This window comes from Vipera ursinii (genome assembly GCF_947247035.1).
Source record: "Vipera ursinii genome assembly, chromosome: 9".
Lineage (NCBI taxonomy): Eukaryota > Metazoa > Chordata > Lepidosauria > Squamata > Viperidae > Vipera > Vipera ursinii.
Genome location: NC_139523.1, coordinates 18,828,008 through 18,847,781, shown reverse-complemented (window position 1 = coordinate 18,847,781; position 19,774 = coordinate 18,828,008). Strand labels below are relative to the sequence as shown.

The window sequence follows — 19,774 nt, the reverse complement described above, 5'->3', positions numbered from 1 at the left end:
CCTCTTTATTCTTCTTCCCCACGGACAGTCATACACTCATTCTGGACCACATTCATGCCCCAAACTCTTACATTGTCTCTTAGAGTGATGTTTTCTAATGGAGAAGAAAATTGGGAAGAGTAAAGAATTTATTGTTTGGAACCTTAGAAATGTTACTTCTCTGTCAACCCCTTAAACATTCTACTTTTTTCCATGGAGGACCTACTTACATATCTTCTTGAGCTCTGTTTGTCCTGGGAGAAAAGCAAACATGTGTAAATTCTTTGCTATGAATTAATTCAGTCTCTAGATAAAATATGTGTGTTCTTCAAACAATCTGATAGGATCCTGAAAGGCATCCATGTTCTAGAGTGTTGTGATGCACAAAACAAATAAAACTTAACTTACATTATTTCTACCTCCATCACCAAAATTCCAGCCCTAAAAAGGAATAAAGAAACTTATTTAATCCAATATGATATCACTTATGACTTCTCCACCCAAGCCATCAGTACCATGTTTGGTATGAAGTAATTCAGTCTGTAGATAAAATATGTGTGTTCCTTCAGACAACCTGATAGGGTCCTGTAAGGTACCCAGCCTGGAGTGAAAATTTCTGATGCTCCCATCTGGGAGGAGGTTTTGAAGTATTTATAGCAGGACTACCCAATTCTGTAACAGTTTTGTGCCCCGTGCCATCCACCTTTCTAGCAGGAATCTGCAGCAAGACAGGCAGAGTAACCATATTCCATATGGTCTGTACTTTGAAATATTAAACTAGATTAAAGAGGTGGCATTTTACTTTGTTAAATATTTTGTAATCTATTGAAAAATCTCTCTTTCTGTATTCCATAAAATTTCCAGTTGAAATGTACACTGGAGAAAGAGGGGAGTAAATCTTCCTTACCAGCAAAATTATGTCTGTTGGGAAGAACAGTTGTACCCTGTAGATCAGACGTGACCATTAAGGAGAGACACCACCAAGAGAGACAAAGTTGTGCAGTTGCCATTCATCTTTGTAAAAAGGGTGTCTTGAGGGGATTCAGAAAAGGCCTTCCTCACATCACAAAATGAAGTCAGATTGTGTTAGGAGCCACTTTTCCCAAAATAAAGCAGTTGCATTTGATTGAATATAAGATTTAGGAATAAATGAGAACTCCTACAGTATGTGACTCTTTCCTGGGACATCTGCATCATAGAACCTTCACTAGATCCTCTCTCTTCAGCTACTTCAACCTCTTCTACCTTCTTGTACTCCAAGTGAATTAGAAAATAGTTGTATATGCAGATTTCTCTGTTCATCAAGATTCTCTACATTATTTCCCATGAAACTGCCCAGTCAGCACAGAGAATCTTCACCCCAGTGTGGCTTATTTTAATGTCAATTATTGAAAGGAAGGGTAAAAAGAGCCTTGGTGGAGCAGTGGGCTAATGCCTCCTTAAGTAACACCAGCTGCCTGCAATTAGTGCAGGTTCGAGTCCCACCAGGCTCAAGGTTGACTCAGCCTTCCATCCTTCCGAGGTAGGTGAAATGAGGACCCAGATTGTTGGGGGCAATTAAGCTGACTTTGTAATAATACCTCTGGGGGAAGGGCGAAAGCCCTAATAAGCAGGCATATACATAGAATGAAGGCTATTGCTAAGCACATTGATTTGTGCTTTAGATTGTAAGCCGCCCTGAGTCTTTGGAGTAGGGCGGCATAAAAATGGGATTAAAAAAAAAAGACACCAAATGTTTTGGCCTTGCCTGCTGCAATTATTCTCTGAGGACTTTGACGTGCTTATGGTAAAGGAGGAAGAAGAATAAAAGGAATACTTGTTCAGGTGGAAAAAGAAAATGAAGAAAGGAATGGCATAAAGCTAATAAAAGCTATTTACATGCTTTCCACCTCCACCACTGCCATACATGCCCTAAAAGGGGGAGAAATGGAACCCTTTTAATCTGATATGATATCACCTATGACGTCTCCAACCAAGCCATTAGTGACATGGTTGGTTACCTGTATATGGATTATTTCCTTCTCCAGATAAAACATGTGCGTTCTTTCACATAACCTAGAGTGAAAGGGGCCACAGACACACATATCTTAAACTTTTCTAAGGGAAAATATCTGTTCTTTCACACAATCTGGAGTGAAAATATCCCAATAGACACCCATGTATTAGAACAGGGGTCTTCAAACTTGGCCCTTTTATGACTTGTGGACTTCAACTCCCAGAATTCCTCAGCCAGCATGCCTGGCTCAGGAATTCTGGAAGTTGAAGTCCACAAGTCACAAAAGAGCCAAGTTTGAAGACCCCTGTATTAGAATGTTGTGAAGGTTTTTTTTTCCTTCCCCTTTTCAATATTCTTCCACATTCACACAATCAATATATCCATGCAGAATACTGACATATTGAATTTTGAATTTTTGCTTCTATTAGGTTTATAAACAAGTAAGTTAGCTGTTGAGAACAGAGGACTTTCAATAGACATGGGTCTGAAGTTGATGCCTTTTCAGGAACCTTCCACAATGTTATTGTATTTCATATATGAATGTGGGTGCCTGTTAATTATCAAACCAAGTCAAGGACAAGCCTGCAAGCTATCTTCATACATCAACATTAAACCAGGATAGTTTTGTATTGGGTGGGTTTCTTTTTTGGATTACTATTTTGTGTGAATGTGGGATATTTGATTTGCTTACCATTTAATACATTATGGAAAATGTCAAAATATGGTTAGACTAATAGCCAGAATAATTGTGTTGCATTGCTCTGTAACAGATCTAGATTACTATTTTGTTTACCAAATATTTCAGATCAATTTTAAAAAATGCTCTCTTTAGGTTGGACAAAATGATCAAGTGAAATAAAGTCTTGAAAAGGAGGTTTCAAATCCATTGCATTAGAAAGCCGTTGCATGCAAAATGGAATCTGATGGGAAGATCTTTTGAGCCATGGACATTGGTGTTGACTATTTAGAATAGTAATCAATAGAGAAAGGCTCCTCCTTTATGGAAAAATGTCCCTTGTAGGGATTCAGAAAAATCATTCCTCCTACTTTTCCAAAATGAATTACGGGGCATATTTCCCTGAATACAACAGCTTCATTTGGTTGGTTACATGATTTAGCAAGCAACGAGAACACAACAGTCACTAAGGACTTCCTTTGCACATTATATCTTGGACATCCTTGTTATGGAAAGCTGTTTTCCAATTCACTTTCTTCTTGTCCCTCTCTCCCATGCCTCCTCCACTTCTCCCTCCTTCTACTCAAAGTAAGTTAGAAAATGGAAAGGGTTATAGTTGCAGATATACAGTACATTTCTGTCCATCAAGATCTCCTTTACATGATTTCCTGGGCAATTATCGAAAGCAAACTGGTCTTCGAAATGCCAGGGAAGAATCTTATGTCTTCTTCTGCTTGTTGTTGTTGTTGTTGTTTTTTTTTTACAAATTTCTACTCAAATTCAGATTTTTGCTATTGAGAAAAAGACCCGGAAGCGACATAGGACATCCTATGTCCTAACGCAAGTCTTCATATTGAAATCATGCTGTGTTAATAATGGAATTCCTCTGAGGGAAACAGAGAAGTCTGGAGATCCACATGGCAAATTCACAGGGCCAATAGCATGATGGGGGAAAACGAGCTACAATATTTGGTAGTCCAAAGAGCTTGAAAACCTGACTGGGTTTTCCACTCCATCCCTGTGAAACTCTAGTGGAGGCAGTGAAAATAAGTCTTAGCTTCTCTCTCCTGCTTTCTGTTTCCAGGGCTTAAAACCTTTTTCCCTCAACTACCCTTTTCTATCTAGCTGCTTCAAGATCGCCTCCATGGTTCCCAACAAATTCATCCTTTAAGCCAAGGGTCTTCACACTTGGCCCTTTTATGCAGTGGTGGGATTCAGCCGGTTCGCACCACTTTGGCAGAACCGGTAGCTAATGTTTTGTTGCCCAGGCCCAGAATGGACTTCCGGAAGCCACATCAACACAGAGAACCGGTTGCTCACATATTTGAATCCCACCACTGCTTTTATGACTTGCGGGCTTCAACTCCCAGAATTCCTCAGCCAGCATGCCTGGCTGAGGAATTCTGGGAGTTGAAGTCCAACAAGTCATAAAAGGGCCAAGTTTGAAGACCCCTGCTTTAAGCAACCCTAACACCTTTGAAATTTCTTTTGGAATATTTTTCCTGGAATAGGCTTACAGAAACAGAAAAGACCTCATGGAAATGGGAGACATTAAATGCATATTAACTTACCCCTTGTTTACTTGGCCGTCTGCCACTTCTTCTGTCGCCACCACCTCTTCTCTGCAAGAAGGCAAAAAAAAAAAAGTCAAACTGGATTATAGATTCCCGTGTAAGCCTTTTTGTATACAAATGTCATATGTATCTTTCATTCCCCTTTCTTTTGACAACGTAGACTGGCAAGTCCCCCTAAGTGACGTGTAAATAATATCATGTGTTTCAGGTGACAGTTGTGGCACAGATTCATTTTGTTCACCAACTGTGCCTTTTCCTCAGCCACAATCTCCTTTAGGCAGTCACTAAAGCACCTGGTCACCCCAGGTCTTGAATGCTTGAATGCTTACAGCAGTTCATCGAGTGACCGTTCAAATTTACACTGGCAGTGAAAAAAGTGACACAATCATTTTGCACACTTAGGACCTTTGTGCCATCCCCCTGGTTGTGTGATCAAAATTCAGATGCTTGGCAACTGGGTTCATACTTATTTATTTTTTTTAATCCCATTTATATCCCGCCCTTCTCCGAAGACTCAGGGCGGCTTACAATTTAAGCACAAACCAATGTGCTTAGCAGTAGCCTTCATTCTATGTATATACCTGCTTATTAGGGCTTTCCCCCCCCCCCCAAGCGGCATTATTACAAAGTCAGCTTATTGCCCCCAACTATCTGGGTCCTCATTTTACCTACCTCGGAAGGATGGAAGGCTGAGTCAACCTTGAGCCTGGTGGGATGCGAACCTGCACTAATTGCAGGCAGCTGGTGTTACTTAAGGAGGCATTAGCCCACTGCTCCACTTATGACTGTTGCTGTGTCCTGGGGGGGTCATGTGATCACCTTTTGCACCTTTGGGGGATTGAGTCTCAAAAGAATGGCTGTGATTACATAAAGGAAATGAGAGACATTAAACCCATATAGACTTCCTGCAAGCATACTAAAAAGTGCACCATCTGGCTGGCCACTCTGCAAGTAGGAGAAAACAAGGTCATCCTGGATTATGGATGCTTTTGAAGCTAGGTTGTCGCAGTTCATGTTTTTGACACGTGTGTGAACCTGAGCCTCTATATAATCCCCCAAAGGTCCCCTCCTACAGTTTAATCAAATAACATGGGGCTCTTTGGAAGCTAACTGTGGTTCAAAACGCAGTGGCATAAGCAGAAATGGGAACTTCTAATTATATCCATGTGTCATCAATGCTCTGCCACCCACATCAAGCACTCTCTGAATTATTTTTAAAAAAAGATATGATTGCAAATGGTACGATGTCTGAAAATGAGTCAATTATTGGAGAGGGAGCTAAAAAATAAGCCAGGTATTTTTGGCTCTGCCCACTATGATTATGCCTTGGGGATTCTGGAGATGGTTTTGGTATTGGGTGATCCATGTGATCACTACCACCTTCACATCTCGTATATGACTTTCTTCATTCTCCTGTTAACTAACTTGTGTTCTTTAATACTACATTGGGGACGAAACAGATGCATGTGTATTAACCTGTTTTGAGAGGGTTTTTCCCCCTCTATATATAAATTCATCCTTTCAACATTCCTTACTTTCAGGAGATGCTTTTTTTGGGGAGGGGGACAGTGGTGGAATTCAGTCAGTTCGCACCACTTTGGCAGAACCGGTAGCTAATTCTTTGTTCCCTGAGCACCAAAAGGGACTTCCGGAGGTGGCATCTGCACAGAGAACTGATGGTTCACATATCTGAATCCCACCACTAGGGGGGGGGAGGGTTGAATTTCAAGAAGACAGCTGTGGTCGTGTACACAAAAAATAAAAGAAAATGCAACACAAATGAGAGGCATTACATGCGTGTTGACTTACTCCCAACGGATTTGTAAATCCAGCACCTCCTCCTCCACCACCAGCACCACTCTGCAAGAAGAAGAAACACATTATTCCTGGGACATCCTGATAATGGAGAACTGCTTTCTAATCCATTTTCACGTAGTCCCTCCCTCCTATGTCTCCTCCAGCTTCAAGTAGCTTAGAAAATGAAATGTAGTTATGGTTGCAGAAGCAGATTCTTCTGTCCACTCAGATCTCCCTTACATGATTTCCTGTGCAGCTACAGGAAGAAACCCAATCTCTGAAATCCCAGAGAAGAATGTCATGACCTCTTTTAATTTCTAATAAATGTTTAGCTCAAAGTCAGATTTTCACTGGTCAGGAAACAAAAACACCCACACCACCTAGGCTACCCTAATGCATATCTTCATATAGACCTGCATAGTAGGGCAATAATGGAATTCCCTTGTGGGAAACGAGGAAGAAATTATAAGTTTGCAATCCATAGATGCTGTACATTCACCAGTCAAACGGCATGATGAGTGAAAGTATGGTGCAGGGCTTTGGTACACCAAGTAGCTACAAAAAATCCTCTCTGTCTGATTTAGAAAAGTTAGAAAAGTAAAAGGTAGATACGGTTGTAGAAACAGATTCCTCTGTCCATTGAGATTCACAGGTCAAACAGCACGATGAGTGAGAAGATGATGCAAGGCTTTGGTACACCAACTAGATAGAAAATCTGACTGGTTTTTCTCCTCCCTCCCTGTGATCCTCTACTGAAGAAGGCAAGAATAACTCTTAGCTTCTCTCTCATGCTTTATCTGCTTTCAGGTCTTAAAATGTATTTTTGAAAAGAAAATCCCCTCTGCCTGATTTCTCCAAGGTCAGGTTCATGGCTTTCCACAAATTCATCCTTTCAATATGCCTCACAGTATCCACATTCCTAGTAGAATTGCTCTGGGACTTTCAGGAGATGCATGGGGGGCTTGAATCTCAAGAGGACGGCTGTGGTTGTGTACACAAGAAATAACAGAAAATGTAATGTGAATGAGAGGCATTAGATGCGTGTTGACTTACTGCAAACGGATTCGGACGTCCAGCACGTCCTCCTCCACCACCAGCACCACCAAAACCACCCTGCAAGAAGAAGAAAATAAATCATTCTGCATTATGGATGCCAGGTAAGGAGCGTGAACATCCTGATGATGTAAATACACGGACATGCAGGCTCCGGTATCATTGCACAAATTGTGAAATTACTTCCTTGAGCACAGAATTCACCGTATCTCGGTAGATATCACCATCCACATTTGATCTCTTGCCCTCTTCCCCACATGGACGTCTGTGGTGAGGTCCAACCCCCCCTTCTGCTCAATCCACAGGGGGAATCTTCACCCCAATACGGCTGCTGCATCTATTATTAAGGGCTCGTTTATTTGAAAGAAAAATAAAAACCAAATGCTTTAGCTCAGGCTCCTGCAATTATGCCCTCCTGACTCTGGAGATACTTTTGGTGTTAGGAGGAAGAAAGATCAAAGGGGTGCTTGTTCAGATCAACGGAGAGCTTGAAAGGAAGGAATGGCATAATTTTTTTAAAAAGCTACTTACCAACAATCCACCGGCACCAAGCATGTTCTAAAAGGGAAACGAAAGGTAACTGTTCTACTCTGATAACACCCAGGATTTCTGCATCCATGTGATCACCACCACCTTCATATCTCATATATGAGGTTCTTCATTCTCCTGTTAACTAGCATGTGTTCTTTCATGAAACAAAGAGTGATAGTGTTGTGATTCAGGGTCAGCCTGTGGGTTCGGCAGTTGGGTCGGACGACTCAGAGGAGGAGGAGGAGGGGGGTGTTGAAGAGCTTGCTGAGGGGGTTGGACAGAACATCTCAGATAACTTTGGTTGGTCAGGAGATGCATGGTGGGGGGGGAGAGAATTGAATCACAAGAGGACGGTTGTGGTTGTGTACACAAGAAATATCAGAAAATGCAATACAAATGAGAGTCATTAGATACGTGTTGACTTACTCCCAATGGATTCATAAATCCAGCACCTCCTCCTCCTCCTCCAAGACCACCACCCTGCAAGAAAAAAATAAATCATCCTGCATTATGGATGCCAGGTAAGGAGCGCGAACATCCTGATGATGTAAATACAAGGACATGCAGGCTCCGGTATCATTGCACAAATTGTGAAAGTACTTCCTTGAGGAGACAATTCACTATATCTCGGTAGATATCACCATCCACATTTGAACTCTTGCCCTCTTCCCCACATGGACATCTGTGGTGAGGTCCAACCCCCCCTTCTGCTCATTCCACAGGGGGAATCTTCACCCCAATATGGGGTGAAAGGAGAGGAGAAAATCCATCTTAGCAGCAGAACTGCATCTGATGGGCAGACCTTATTGGCCATGTACGTCAGCCATGACAATTAATGAGGAAAACAACCAGTGGGGAAAGATCTGTGCACTGACCCTTCCTCTATGCAAAAAGTGTCCCCTGAGAGGATTCAGAAAAGGTCTTCCTCACACACCCCACAAAATGAAGTGGGGTTGCATTAGGTGGTCACTTTTCTCTGAACACAGCAGCTGGTTGGCTGCAGGATTTGCCAGGCAATAAAAAACAGCGATCAGTAATGACTTTCTTCACACATTATTCCTGGGACATCCTGATCATGGAGAGCTGCATTCTAATCCATTTTCACGTAGTCCCTCTCTCCTAGGTCTCCTCCACCTCCACCTCCTTCTACTCTAAGTAAGTTAGAAAAGTAAAAGGTAGATACGGTTGTAGAAACAGATTCCTCTGTCCATTGAGATTCACAGGTCAAACAGCACGATGAGTGAGAATATGATGCAAGGCTTTGGTACACCAACTAGATAGAAAATCTGACTGGTTTTTCTCCTCACTCCCGATAATCATTTACTGAAGAAGGCAAGAATAAGTCTTAGCTTCTCCCACATGCTTTTTCTGCTTTCAGGTCTTAAAACATATTTTTGAAAAAAAACCCTCTGCTTGATCTCTCCAAGGTCAGTTCATGGCTCTCTACAAATTCATCCTTTCAATATGCCTCACAGTATCCACATTCCTACTAGAATTGCTCTGGGACTTTCAGGAGATGCATGGCGGGGGGGGGTGGGATTATTGAATCACAAGAGGATGGTTGTGGTTGTGTACACAAGAAATATCAGAAAATGCAATACAAACGAGAGTCATTAAATACGTGTTGACTTACTCCCAATAGATTCATCAATCCAGCACCTCCTCCTCCTCCTCCATGACCACCACCCTGCAAGAAAAAAATAAATCATCCTACATTATGGATGCCAGGTAAGGAGCGCGAACATCCTGATGATGTAAATACAAGGACATGCAGGCTCCGGTATCATTGCACAAATTGTGAAAGTACTTACTTGAGGAGACAATTCACCGCATATCGGTAGATATCACCATCCACATTTGATCTCTTGCCCTCTTCCCCACATGGACATCTGTGGTGAGGTCCAACCCCCCCCTTCTGCTCATTCCACAGGGGGAATCTTCACCCCAATATGGGGTGAAAGGAGAGGAGAAAATCCATCTTAGCAGCAGAACTGCATCTGATGGGCAGACCTTATTGGCCATGTACGTCAGCCATGACAATTAATGAGGAAAACAACCAGTGGGGAAAGATCTGTGCACTGACCCTTCCTCTATGCAAAACGTGTCCCCTGAGAGGATTCAGAAAAGGTCTTCCTCACACACCCCACAAAATGAAGTGGGGTTGCATTAGGGGGTCACTTTTCTTTGAACACAGCAGCTGGTTGGCTGCAGGGTTTGCCAGGCAATAAAAAACCAGCGATCAGTAATGACTTTCTTCACACATTATTCCTGGGACATCCTGATCATGGAGAGCTGCTTTCTAATCCATTTTCACGTAGTCCCTCTCTCCTAGGTCTCCTCCACCTCCACCTCCTTCTACTCTAAGTAAGTTAGAAAAGTAAAAGGTAGATACGGTTGTAGAAACAGATTCCTCTGTCCATTGAGATTCACAGGTCAAACAGCATGATGAGTGAGAATATGATGCAAGGCTTTGGTACACCAACTAGATAGAAAATCTGACTGGTTTTTCTCCTCCCTCCCTGTGATCCTCTACTGAAGAAGGCAAGAATAACTCTTAGCTTCTCTCTCATGCTTTTTCTGCTTTCAGGTCTTAAAACATATTTTTGAAAAAAAATCCCCTCTGCCTGATTTCTCCAAGGTCAGGTTCATGGCTCTCTACAAATTCATCCTTTCAATATGCCTCACAGGATCTACATTCCTACTAGAATTGCTCTGGGACTTTTAGGAGATGCATGGCGGGGGGGGGGAGAGAATTGAATCACAAGAGGACGGTTGTGGTTGTGTACACAAGAAATATCAGAAAATGTAATACAAATGAGAGTCATTAGATACGTGTTGACTTACTCCCAATAGATTCATCAATCCAGCACCTCCTCCTCCACGACCACCACCCTGCAAGAAGAAAATAAATCATTCTGCATTATGGATGCCAGGTAAGGAGCACGAACATCCTGATGATGTAAATACAAGGACATGCAGGCTCCGGTATCATTGCACAAATTGTGAAAGTACTTCCTTGAGGAGACAATTCACCATATCTCGGTAGATATCACCATCCACATTTGATCTCTTGCCCTCTTCCCCACATGGACATCTGTGGTGAGGTCCAACCCCCCCTTCTGCTCAATCCACAGGGGGAATCTTCACCCCAATATGGGGTGAAAGGAGAGGAGAAAATCCATCTTAGCAGCAGAACTGCATCTGATGGGCAGACCTTATTGGCCATGTACGTCAGCCATGACAATTAATGAGGAAAACAACCAGTGGGGAAAGATCTGTGCACTGACCCTTCCTCTATGCAAAACGTGTCCCCTGAGAGGATTCAGAAAAGGTCTTCCTCACACACCCCACAAAATGAAGTGGGGTTGCATTAGGTGGTCACTTTTCTCTGAACACAGCAGCTGGTTGGCTGCAGGGTTTGCCAGGCAATAAGAAACCAGCGATCAGTAATGACTTTCTTCACACATTATTCCTGGGACATCCTGATCATGGAGAGCTGCTTTCTAATCCATTTTCACGTAGTCCCTCTCTCCTAGGTCTCCTCCACCTCCACCTCCTTCTACTCTAAGTAAGTTAGAAAAGTAAAAGGTAGATACGGTTGTAGAAACAGATTCCTCTGTCCATTGAGATTCACAGGTCAAACAGCACGATGAGTGAGAATATGATGCAAGGCTTTGGTACACCAACTAGATAGAAAATCTGACTGGTTTTTCTCCTCCCTCCCTGTGATCCTCTACTGAAGAAGGCAAGAATAACTCTTAGCTTCTCTCTCATGCTTTTTCTGCTTTCAGGTCTTAAAACATATTTTTGAAAAAAAATCCCCTCTGCCTGATTTCTCCAAGGTCAGGTTCATGGCTCTCTACAAATTCATCCTTTCAATATGCCTCACAGTATCCACATTCCTACTAGAATTGCTCTGGGACTTTTAGGAGATGCATGGCGGGGGGGGGGGGAGAGAATTGAATCACAAGAGGACGGTTGTGGTTGTGTACACAAGAAATATCAGAAAATGTAATACAAATGAGAGTCATTAGATACGTGTTGACTTACTCCCAATAGATTCATCAATCCAGCACCTCCTCCTCCTCCTCCACGACCACCACCCTGCAAGAAGAAAATAAATCATTCTGCATTATGGATGCCAGGTAAGGAGCACGAACATCCTGATGATGTAAATACAAGGACATGCAGGCTCCGGTATCATTGCACAAATTGTGAAAGTACTTCCTTGAGGAGACAATTCACCATATCTCGGTAGATATCACCATCCACATTTGATCTCTTGCCCTCTTCCCCACATGGACATCTGTGGTGAGGTCCAACCCCCCCTTCTGCTCAATCCACAGGGGGAATCTTCACCCCAATATGGGGTGAAAGGAGAGGAGAAAATCCATCTTAGCAGCAGAACTGCATCTGATGGGCAGACCTTATTGGCCATGTACGTCAGCCATGACAATTAATGAGGAAAACAACCAGTGGGGAAAGATCTGTGCACTGACCCTTCCTCTATGCAAAACGTGTCCCCTGAGAGGATTCAGAAAAGGTCTTCCTCACACACCCCACAAAATGAAGTGGGGTTGCATTAGGGGGTCACTTTTCTTTGAACACAGCAGCTGGTTGGCTGCAGGATTTGCCAGGCAATAAGAAACCAGCGATCAGTAATGACTTTCTTCACACATTATTCCTGGGACATCCTGATCATGGAGAGCTGCTTTCTAATCCATTTTCACGTAGTCCCTCTCTCCTAGGTCTCCTCCACCTCCACCTCCTTCTACTCTAAGTAAGTTAGAAAAGTAAAAGGTAGATACGGTTGTAGAAACAGATTCCTCTGTCCATTGAGATTCACAGGTCAAACAGCACGATGAGTGAGAATATGATGCAAGGCTTTGGTACACCAACTAGATAGAAAATCTGACTGGTTTTTCTCCTCCCTCCCTGTGATCCTCTACTGAAGAAGGCAAGAATAACTCTTAGCTTCTCTCTCATGCTTTTTCTGCTTTCAGGTCTTAAAACATATTTTTGAAAAAAATCCCCTCTGCCTGATTTCTCCAAGGTCAGGTTCATGGCTCTCTACAAATTCATCCTTTCAATATGCCTCACAGGATCCACATTCCTACTAGAATTGCTCTGGGACTTTTAGGAGATGCATGGCAGGGGGGGGGGAGAATTGAATCACAAGAGGACGGTTGTGGTTGTGTACACAAGAAATATCAGAAAATGTAATACAAATGAGAGTCATTAGATACGTGTTGACTTACTCCCAATAGATTCATCAATCCAGCACCTCCTCCTCCACCTCCACGACCACCACCCTGCAAGAAGAAAATAAATCATTCTGCATTATGGATGCCAGGTAAGGAGCACGAACATCCTGATGATGTAAATACAAGGACATGCAGGCTCCGGTATCATTGCACAAATTGTGAAAGTACTTACTTGAGGAGACAATTCACCATATCTCGGTAGATATCACCATCCACATTTGATCTCTTGCCCTCTTCCCCACATGGACATCTGTGGTGAGGTCCAACCCCCCCCTTCTGCTCAATCCACAGGGGGAATCTTCACCCCAATATGGGGTGAAAGGAGAGGAGAAAATCCATCTTAGCAGCAGAACTGCATCTGATGGGCAGACCTTATTGGCCATGTACGTCAGCCATGACAATTAATGAGGAAAACAACCAGTGGGGAAAGATCTGTGCACTGACCCTTCCTCTATGCAAAACGTGTCCCCTGAGAGGATTCAGAAAAGGTCTTCCTCACACACCCCACAAAATGAAGTGGGGTTGCATTAGGTGGTCACTTTTCTCTGAACACAGCAGCTGGTTGGCTGCAGGGTTTGCCAGGCAATAAGAAACCAGCGATCAGTAATGACTTTCTTCACACATTATTCCTGGGACATCCTGATCATGGAGAGCTGCTTTCTAATCCATTTTCACGTAGTCCCTCTCTCCTAGGTCTCCTCCACCTCCACCTCCTTCTACTCTAAGTAAGTTAGAAAAGTAAAAGGTAGATACGGTTGTAGAAACAGATTCCTCTGTCCATTGAGATTCACAGGTCAAACAGCACGATGAGTGAGAATATGATGCAAGGCTTTGGTACACCAACTAGATAGAAAATCTGACTGGTTTTTCTCCTCCCTCCCTGTGATCCTCTACTGAAGAAGGCAAGAATAACTCTTAGCTTCTCTCTCATGCTTTTTCTGCTTTCAGGTCTTAAAACATATTTTTGAAAAAAATCCCCTCTGCCTGATCTCTCCAAGGTCAGGTTCATGGCTCTCTACAAATTCATCCTTTCAATATGCCTCACAGGATCCACATTCCTACTAGAATTGCTCTGGGACTTTCAGGAGATGCATGGTGGGGGGGGGAGAGAATTGAATCACAAGAGGATGGTTGTGGTTGTGTACACAAGAAATATCAGAAAATGCAATACAAACGAGAGTCATTAAATACGTGTTGACTTACTCCCAATAGATTCATCAATCCAGCACCTCCTCCTCCTCCTCCACGACCACCACCCTGCAAGAAGAAAATAAATCATCCTGCATTATGGATGCCAGGTAAGGAGCGCGAACATCCTGATGATGTAAATACAAGGACATGCAGGCTCCGGTATCATTGCACAAATTGTGAAAGTACTTCCTTGAGGAGACAATTCACCGCATCTCGGTAGATATCACCATCCACATTTGACCTCTTGCCCTCTTCCCCACATGGACATCTGTGGTGAGGTCCAACCCCCCCCTTCTGCTCAATCCACAGGGGGAATCTTCACCCCAATATGGCTGCTGCATCTATTATGAAGGAATCGGTTATTTGAAAGAAAAATAAAAACCAAATGCTTTAGCTCAGGCTCCTGCAATTATGCCCTCCTGACTCTGGAGATACTTTTGGTGTTAGGAGGAAGAAAGAGCAAAGGGGTGCTTGTTCAGATCAAGGGAGAACTTGAAAGAAAGGAATGACAGAATCTACAAAATAGCTACTTACCATCAATTGACTAGTGACTATAGCCTAAAATGGAAACAAAAGGATACCTTCATAATTATTTTGTTGCTGTGTATGCCATCAGCATTTGGGGTGGGTCAGGTCTGGGCCATTGCAATTTCTTCGAATCTGTTTGCCCTAGTTGGCCAAGAGGGTATTAATATCAGAGGAACAGATATAGCAGGACTATTATCAAAGGAAATGCTTTTGAATTCCTGGGTGGGCAAGCCAGGAACTACAGTGATGGCAGCTCACCCAGTCCTGTGATGCTACCAGGGCTGACCATTTCTGGTCAGCAGGTTCAGTGTCTATAAGCCACTGTGCCACTGCCCCAAACTCTTCACAGCTCTCCAGAAGGTTAAAAAAAGCTTATTCTGGGAGACCTGCTGGAGCCCAAGGGGAAAGGTGTTCCATAAGGCAGAGGCTACTATGGGAAAGGAATCCTAGGTCCCATAATTTGAAGTCATCATCATCATTCTAGCCTTTGTCTATCCGCTGGAGGATGAAGGCCTCTTCTGCATGTTTCCAACCAATTAGGTCTTGAGCTTTCTTTTGCCAGTTGGGTCCGCAATACTTGCTGATGTTGCCGATCCATCTTGTTTTAGGTCTCTTTCATGGACGCCTTTTATCAAGTGGGATCCATTCTATGACTGCCTTAGTCCACCTGCCATCAGTTTGTCTCGCTATGTGACCAACCCATTTATATTTCAATTCTTTTACTCTTCTGATGGCATCATAACACTTTTCGATGATATTGTAATACTTAACAATATTATTTGAAGTGTGAACTTCAAATCCCAGAATTCCCCAACCAGCATGCTTGGAGCTGAGTTTTACACATCTAAACATTTGAAAAACTGGTTCATCTACCGTATTTTCTGGCGTATAAGACGACCCGGCGTATAAGACGACCCCCCAACTTTTGAGAAGATTTTCAGGGGTTCAAAAGTCGTCTTATACGCTGGAAAATACGGTAGTTCAAAAATCATTGCACTAAATGGCAACCTTCATGGGAAGAGGCCTTAAAGAATACCTGTCTTAACCGATCTAGTAGAATGGACAGATACCTTTTAAAAAATAAATGTACAAATCTTTATGGAGTTTTCTGCTCTCTTCATTTAAGCCTTTCTTCTAAGCCCCAGAAAAGACCTGTGGAGCCAGAATCTTTCAAATTCTGAGAATAATCATAATAATGCTCTCCTTTAAATATCATAGATTCCTGATGGAATTGTTCCTGAAATGTCTATAAAACCCTGGGGGGAGTGGGGGGAGCATCTAAGAAGGATAGCATAGAAAACATAGAAGAAACGAGAGAAGGTATGTGTGTATTTACTTACTATTAGTTTTTGCACACCTTTGCCACCTTTCATGCCCTTGAAAACATTTAAGAATTTTGGTCCGAGTTGCTATAAAGAAAAAGAAAAAAACATTATCCTATTTATGGATTCATTTATAAATTATGCTAATGCATGAGAGAAGTATCTGTGTGGGTCTTGCCTGAGCCACTGCAGCCCCCTAAAATAAAACAGTGAGCCCTCGAAGATCACAGTGGACATTGATATGAATGGCCTCATATCAACAGAGTAGATATGTAAAGCCACATCAACCCTTTGAGATAGGCAAAGTCAAGGAAAGTCATGTTAGGGTTTCTAGGAAAACCACTATTATGTGGTTGAGCATATTAACAGAATCTTGCAAGCCTATCCAAAAGCTCACTATTCCTTTTCAGGGATAACAAAGTCAAGCTGGTTTTTTTCCAAAATATACAGTATTCTGATAAAATTAAACATGAAAAGGGAAATGAGGAAAGACACTTTACTAGCCAAACCTGGAACTGACAGAACGACCATTTGAGCCAACAATTTGCCATTTTGCAGAGAGAAAAACCACAAGCATGGAAAAGTAACTTTGGAGAAACCCTCCCTCATCCAAAAAGCATCCCTTGGGGACCGCCCAAAATAGAAGTTTCTCCCTTTGCTACTTGATACTCAGGGGTAACATCACTTCAGTTTGGGAGTTGATATAGAAGGTATTATTTATTATATTATATATATTTTATACCGCCCTTCTCCCGAAGGACTCAGGGCGGTGCACAGGGCAATAAATACAAAACAGGATACAAAAGTTAAAAGCGATTAAATAATTATAAGCTGCTTTAAAAGGGAAACCGAAGAGGTGAAATATTTTGGCCCTGCCTGCTCTGTTTCTGCTCTGGGGTCTCTGAAGATGCTTTCTGGGAGGTGCGGAATAACAAAAGGGATGTTTTATTGCCTGGAAGAAGATTATTTCTCAAAGAAATGATAGAATATGAACAAAAAATCTACTTACAAATAAGGCCCCCAGTTTAAGTGGACCTTTACCCAAATTCTGCAAGGGAAACAAAAAGGTATAACTTTTATTTTGAAATGACGTCAGACAGGATTTCTCTAACTGACCCATCAGTCTTCTGTTTACGCTCTGGGGACTCTGGAGATGTTTTCCGGAAGGTGTAGAATCACAAAAGAGATGCTTCGTTGAATGCAAGAAGAATATCACTCAACACAAAGTCAGAAAATGAAGTAAGAGTTACTCACCAGTAACATTTTCATTTCATCTTCATTCAAAGAATTCTGCAATGGAAAGAAACACGTCAGATTTTACTCTGACAGGAAGGCACCCAGGATCTCTCTGCCACCACGACCCTTTTGACATGTCATACTGTATACGTGAATTGCTGCTTCCCCCTTTCCTTTCCCCCCCCCATGCCACATTTAGAAAACAGACATTTCGTATCACAACAGGGAGGCCTTCATCCAAAACTATTTTTTTAAAATTAACAGTGTTCTGAGGTTTCTTTTTCACAGTATCAAAATGTACATTGAGAAAACTGAGGAATAAGGATTTTATCTATGCATGAACAGATAAGATGGTTGCTAGGAAAAGAGGTGCTTTAATAGCCAAGGCATTTGGATGTCAACACTCTTTTGAAATATTGTCCTACGTGTGTGTGTGTGTGTATGTATGTGAATATATATATATATATATATATATATATATATATATATATATATATATATATATAATTTGTTGTTGTTGTTGTTGCGAAGTCGTGTCTGACCCATCGCGACCCTATGGACAATGTTCCTCCAGGCCTTCCTATCCTCTACCATCTTCTGGAGTCCATTTAAGCTCACGCCTACTGCTTCAGTGACTCCATCCAGCCACCTCATTCTCTGTCATCCCCTTCTTCTATTGCCCTCAATCTTTCCAAGCATTAGGCTCTTCTCCAGTGAGTCCTTCCTTCTCATTAGGTGGCCAAAGTATTTGAGTTTTAGCTTCAGGATCTGGCCTTCTAAAGAGCAGTCAGGGTTGATCTCCTCTAGGACTGACCGTTTTGATCGCCTTGCAGTCCAAGGAACTCGCAGGAGTCTTCTCCAGCACCATAGTTCAAAGGCTTCAATTCTTTGGCGCTCAGCCTTTCTTATGGTCCAGCTTTCACTGCCATACATTGCAACTGGGAAGACCATAGCATTGACTATACGCACTTTTGTTGACAGAGTGATGTCTCTCTCTCTCTATATATATATATATATATTCACATACACACACACATAGATAGATAGATAGATAGATAGATAGATAGATAGATAGATAGATAGATAGATCCAGAAATATTGGGACATCGACACAATTCTAACATCTTTGGCTCTATACACCACCACAATGGATTTGGAATGAAACAAACACAATGTGCTTTAACTGCAGACTGTCAGCTTTAATTTGAGGGTATTTACATCCAACTCAGGTGAACAGTGTAGGAATTTATTTATTTATTTATTTAGTTATATTTATATACCGCCCTATTCCCTGAGGACTCAGGGCGGTTTACAGGGAATTAAAAATCCAAAATACAAAAATTAAGAACAAATTAAAAAGTATTAAATTAACCCTGTAGTCAGTTAAAAGAACCCCAAATTAAAAATTCTTCCTCAGTCTGGGCCCGAGAGCTGAAAAAGCCAGGTCTTCAGGCCCCGGCGGAATGATCGGAGGTCGGGGGCAGTCCTCAGCTCCACCGGCAGCTGGTTCCAGAGGGCAGGCGCTCCCACTGAGAAGGCCCTATCCCTGGGTGTCACCCGCCGGCAATCTCTCACCGGCGGAACCCTGAGCAGACCCTCCCTGTGGGAGCGCACTGGGCGAAGTGCTAAAGCCCCCTTTCTACCACTCAACCTACTCCCACCCATCAAAGTTTGGGGACTGTTGGACTTGAAGAATTTTTAAAGAATGAGATAACCATCACAGCTTTCATCATAAAACACAATAACTATCTCCCTAAATATATAACATGGGTATATCTCACTGCTTTGAATAGGAATATTAAATTTTGGTGGGGGTGGGTTAGAATCCAAAAAGGGCTGCTTCATCCCCTGTAAGAAAAGAGAGAAGATGATCAAAGAGTTACTTACCATCATTTTTATTATATCTTCATCATCCAGTTCCTTCTGCAATGGAAACAAAGGGCATGAGCTCTATTCTCACATGACAACATGCAGGAATTCTCCAATTGTACTATCTCTGCCATTTTGTGTATTATAAAAATGAATCCCTTTATTCCTCCCTCAGATAGAAAACATATGTTACTTATTACAGCAGGAAGTGATTTGGGACCAAAAAGACATATAGGTTCCTTCTTTCTCTTTGCAACCACAACCAGAAGGTGCACAGAGAAACCTAAATCAAAATGCTTGTATAGAATTTATGCGTGAACACAAAAGTGGGTTTCAGAGAGGTCTTTCAATATACTTATCTTTTGGGTTAAAGGTCTTCTGGAAATATGCACTGCAGGCCTTCATTTCATATGTGAACCTGGACTGATGCTTGTTTACTTAACCATGTCAATAAAAACCCCTAGCAGCTGTATTGACATTTATTTATTTATTTATTTATTTATTTAGATTTATATACCACCCTTTCCCGAAGGACTCAGGGTGGTTTACAGGGCATTTAAAAGAAAGTCAATACAAACGTTAAAACAAATTAAAAAAGATTAAATAGAACCCTGAGAAAATTAAAACCCAGTTAAAATTAAAATTAAAAATATTCTCAGCCTGGGCCAGAGAGCTCGAAGAGCCAGGTCTTCAGGTCCCGGCGGAATGAACGGAGGTCGGGGGCGGTCCTAAGCTCCGCAGGCAGCTGGTTCCACAGG

The 19,774-nt window shown here is 42.2% G+C and overlaps 1 protein-coding gene across 48 annotated transcripts in view; it reads right to left on the bottom strand.

Moving 5' to 3' along the window:
• The window catches only part of LOC310644477 (uncharacterized protein), a 44,064-nt gene that overhangs the window by 1,037 nt on the left and 23,253 nt on the right, over window positions 1-19,774 (bottom strand). For 30 of the 48 annotated variants that reach the window (XM_083369498.1, XM_083369504.1, XM_083369500.1 and 27 more), the window contains 15 exons: window positions 19,035-19,070; window positions 17,166-17,201; window positions 16,921-16,959; window positions 15,930-15,998; window positions 14,596-14,619; window positions 14,074-14,127; window positions 12,865-12,918; window positions 11,657-11,710; window positions 9,240-9,293; window positions 7,607-7,633; window positions 7,076-7,135; window positions 6,035-6,085; window positions 4,223-4,273; window positions 388-420; window positions 210-233 (listed from right to left, as the gene is read on the bottom strand). In XM_083369498.1, coding sequence (XP_083225624.1) covers window positions 210-233; window positions 388-420; window positions 4,223-4,273; window positions 6,035-6,085; window positions 7,076-7,135; window positions 7,607-7,633; window positions 9,240-9,293; window positions 11,657-11,710; window positions 12,865-12,918; window positions 14,074-14,127; window positions 14,596-14,619; window positions 15,930-15,998; window positions 16,921-16,959; window positions 17,166-17,201; window positions 19,035-19,070 — 666 coding nt within the window. Of the gene's footprint in view, window positions 1-71; window positions 95-209; window positions 267-387; window positions 421-4,222; window positions 4,274-6,034; window positions 6,086-7,075; window positions 7,136-7,606; window positions 7,634-9,239; window positions 9,294-10,450; window positions 10,499-11,656; window positions 11,711-12,864; window positions 12,919-14,073; window positions 14,128-14,595; window positions 14,620-15,929; window positions 15,999-16,920; window positions 16,960-17,165; window positions 17,202-19,034; window positions 19,071-19,774 lie in introns of all 48 variants that reach the window. The other 18 variants (XM_083369520.1, XM_083369521.1, XM_083369499.1 and 15 more) reach the window with 18 other exon arrangements.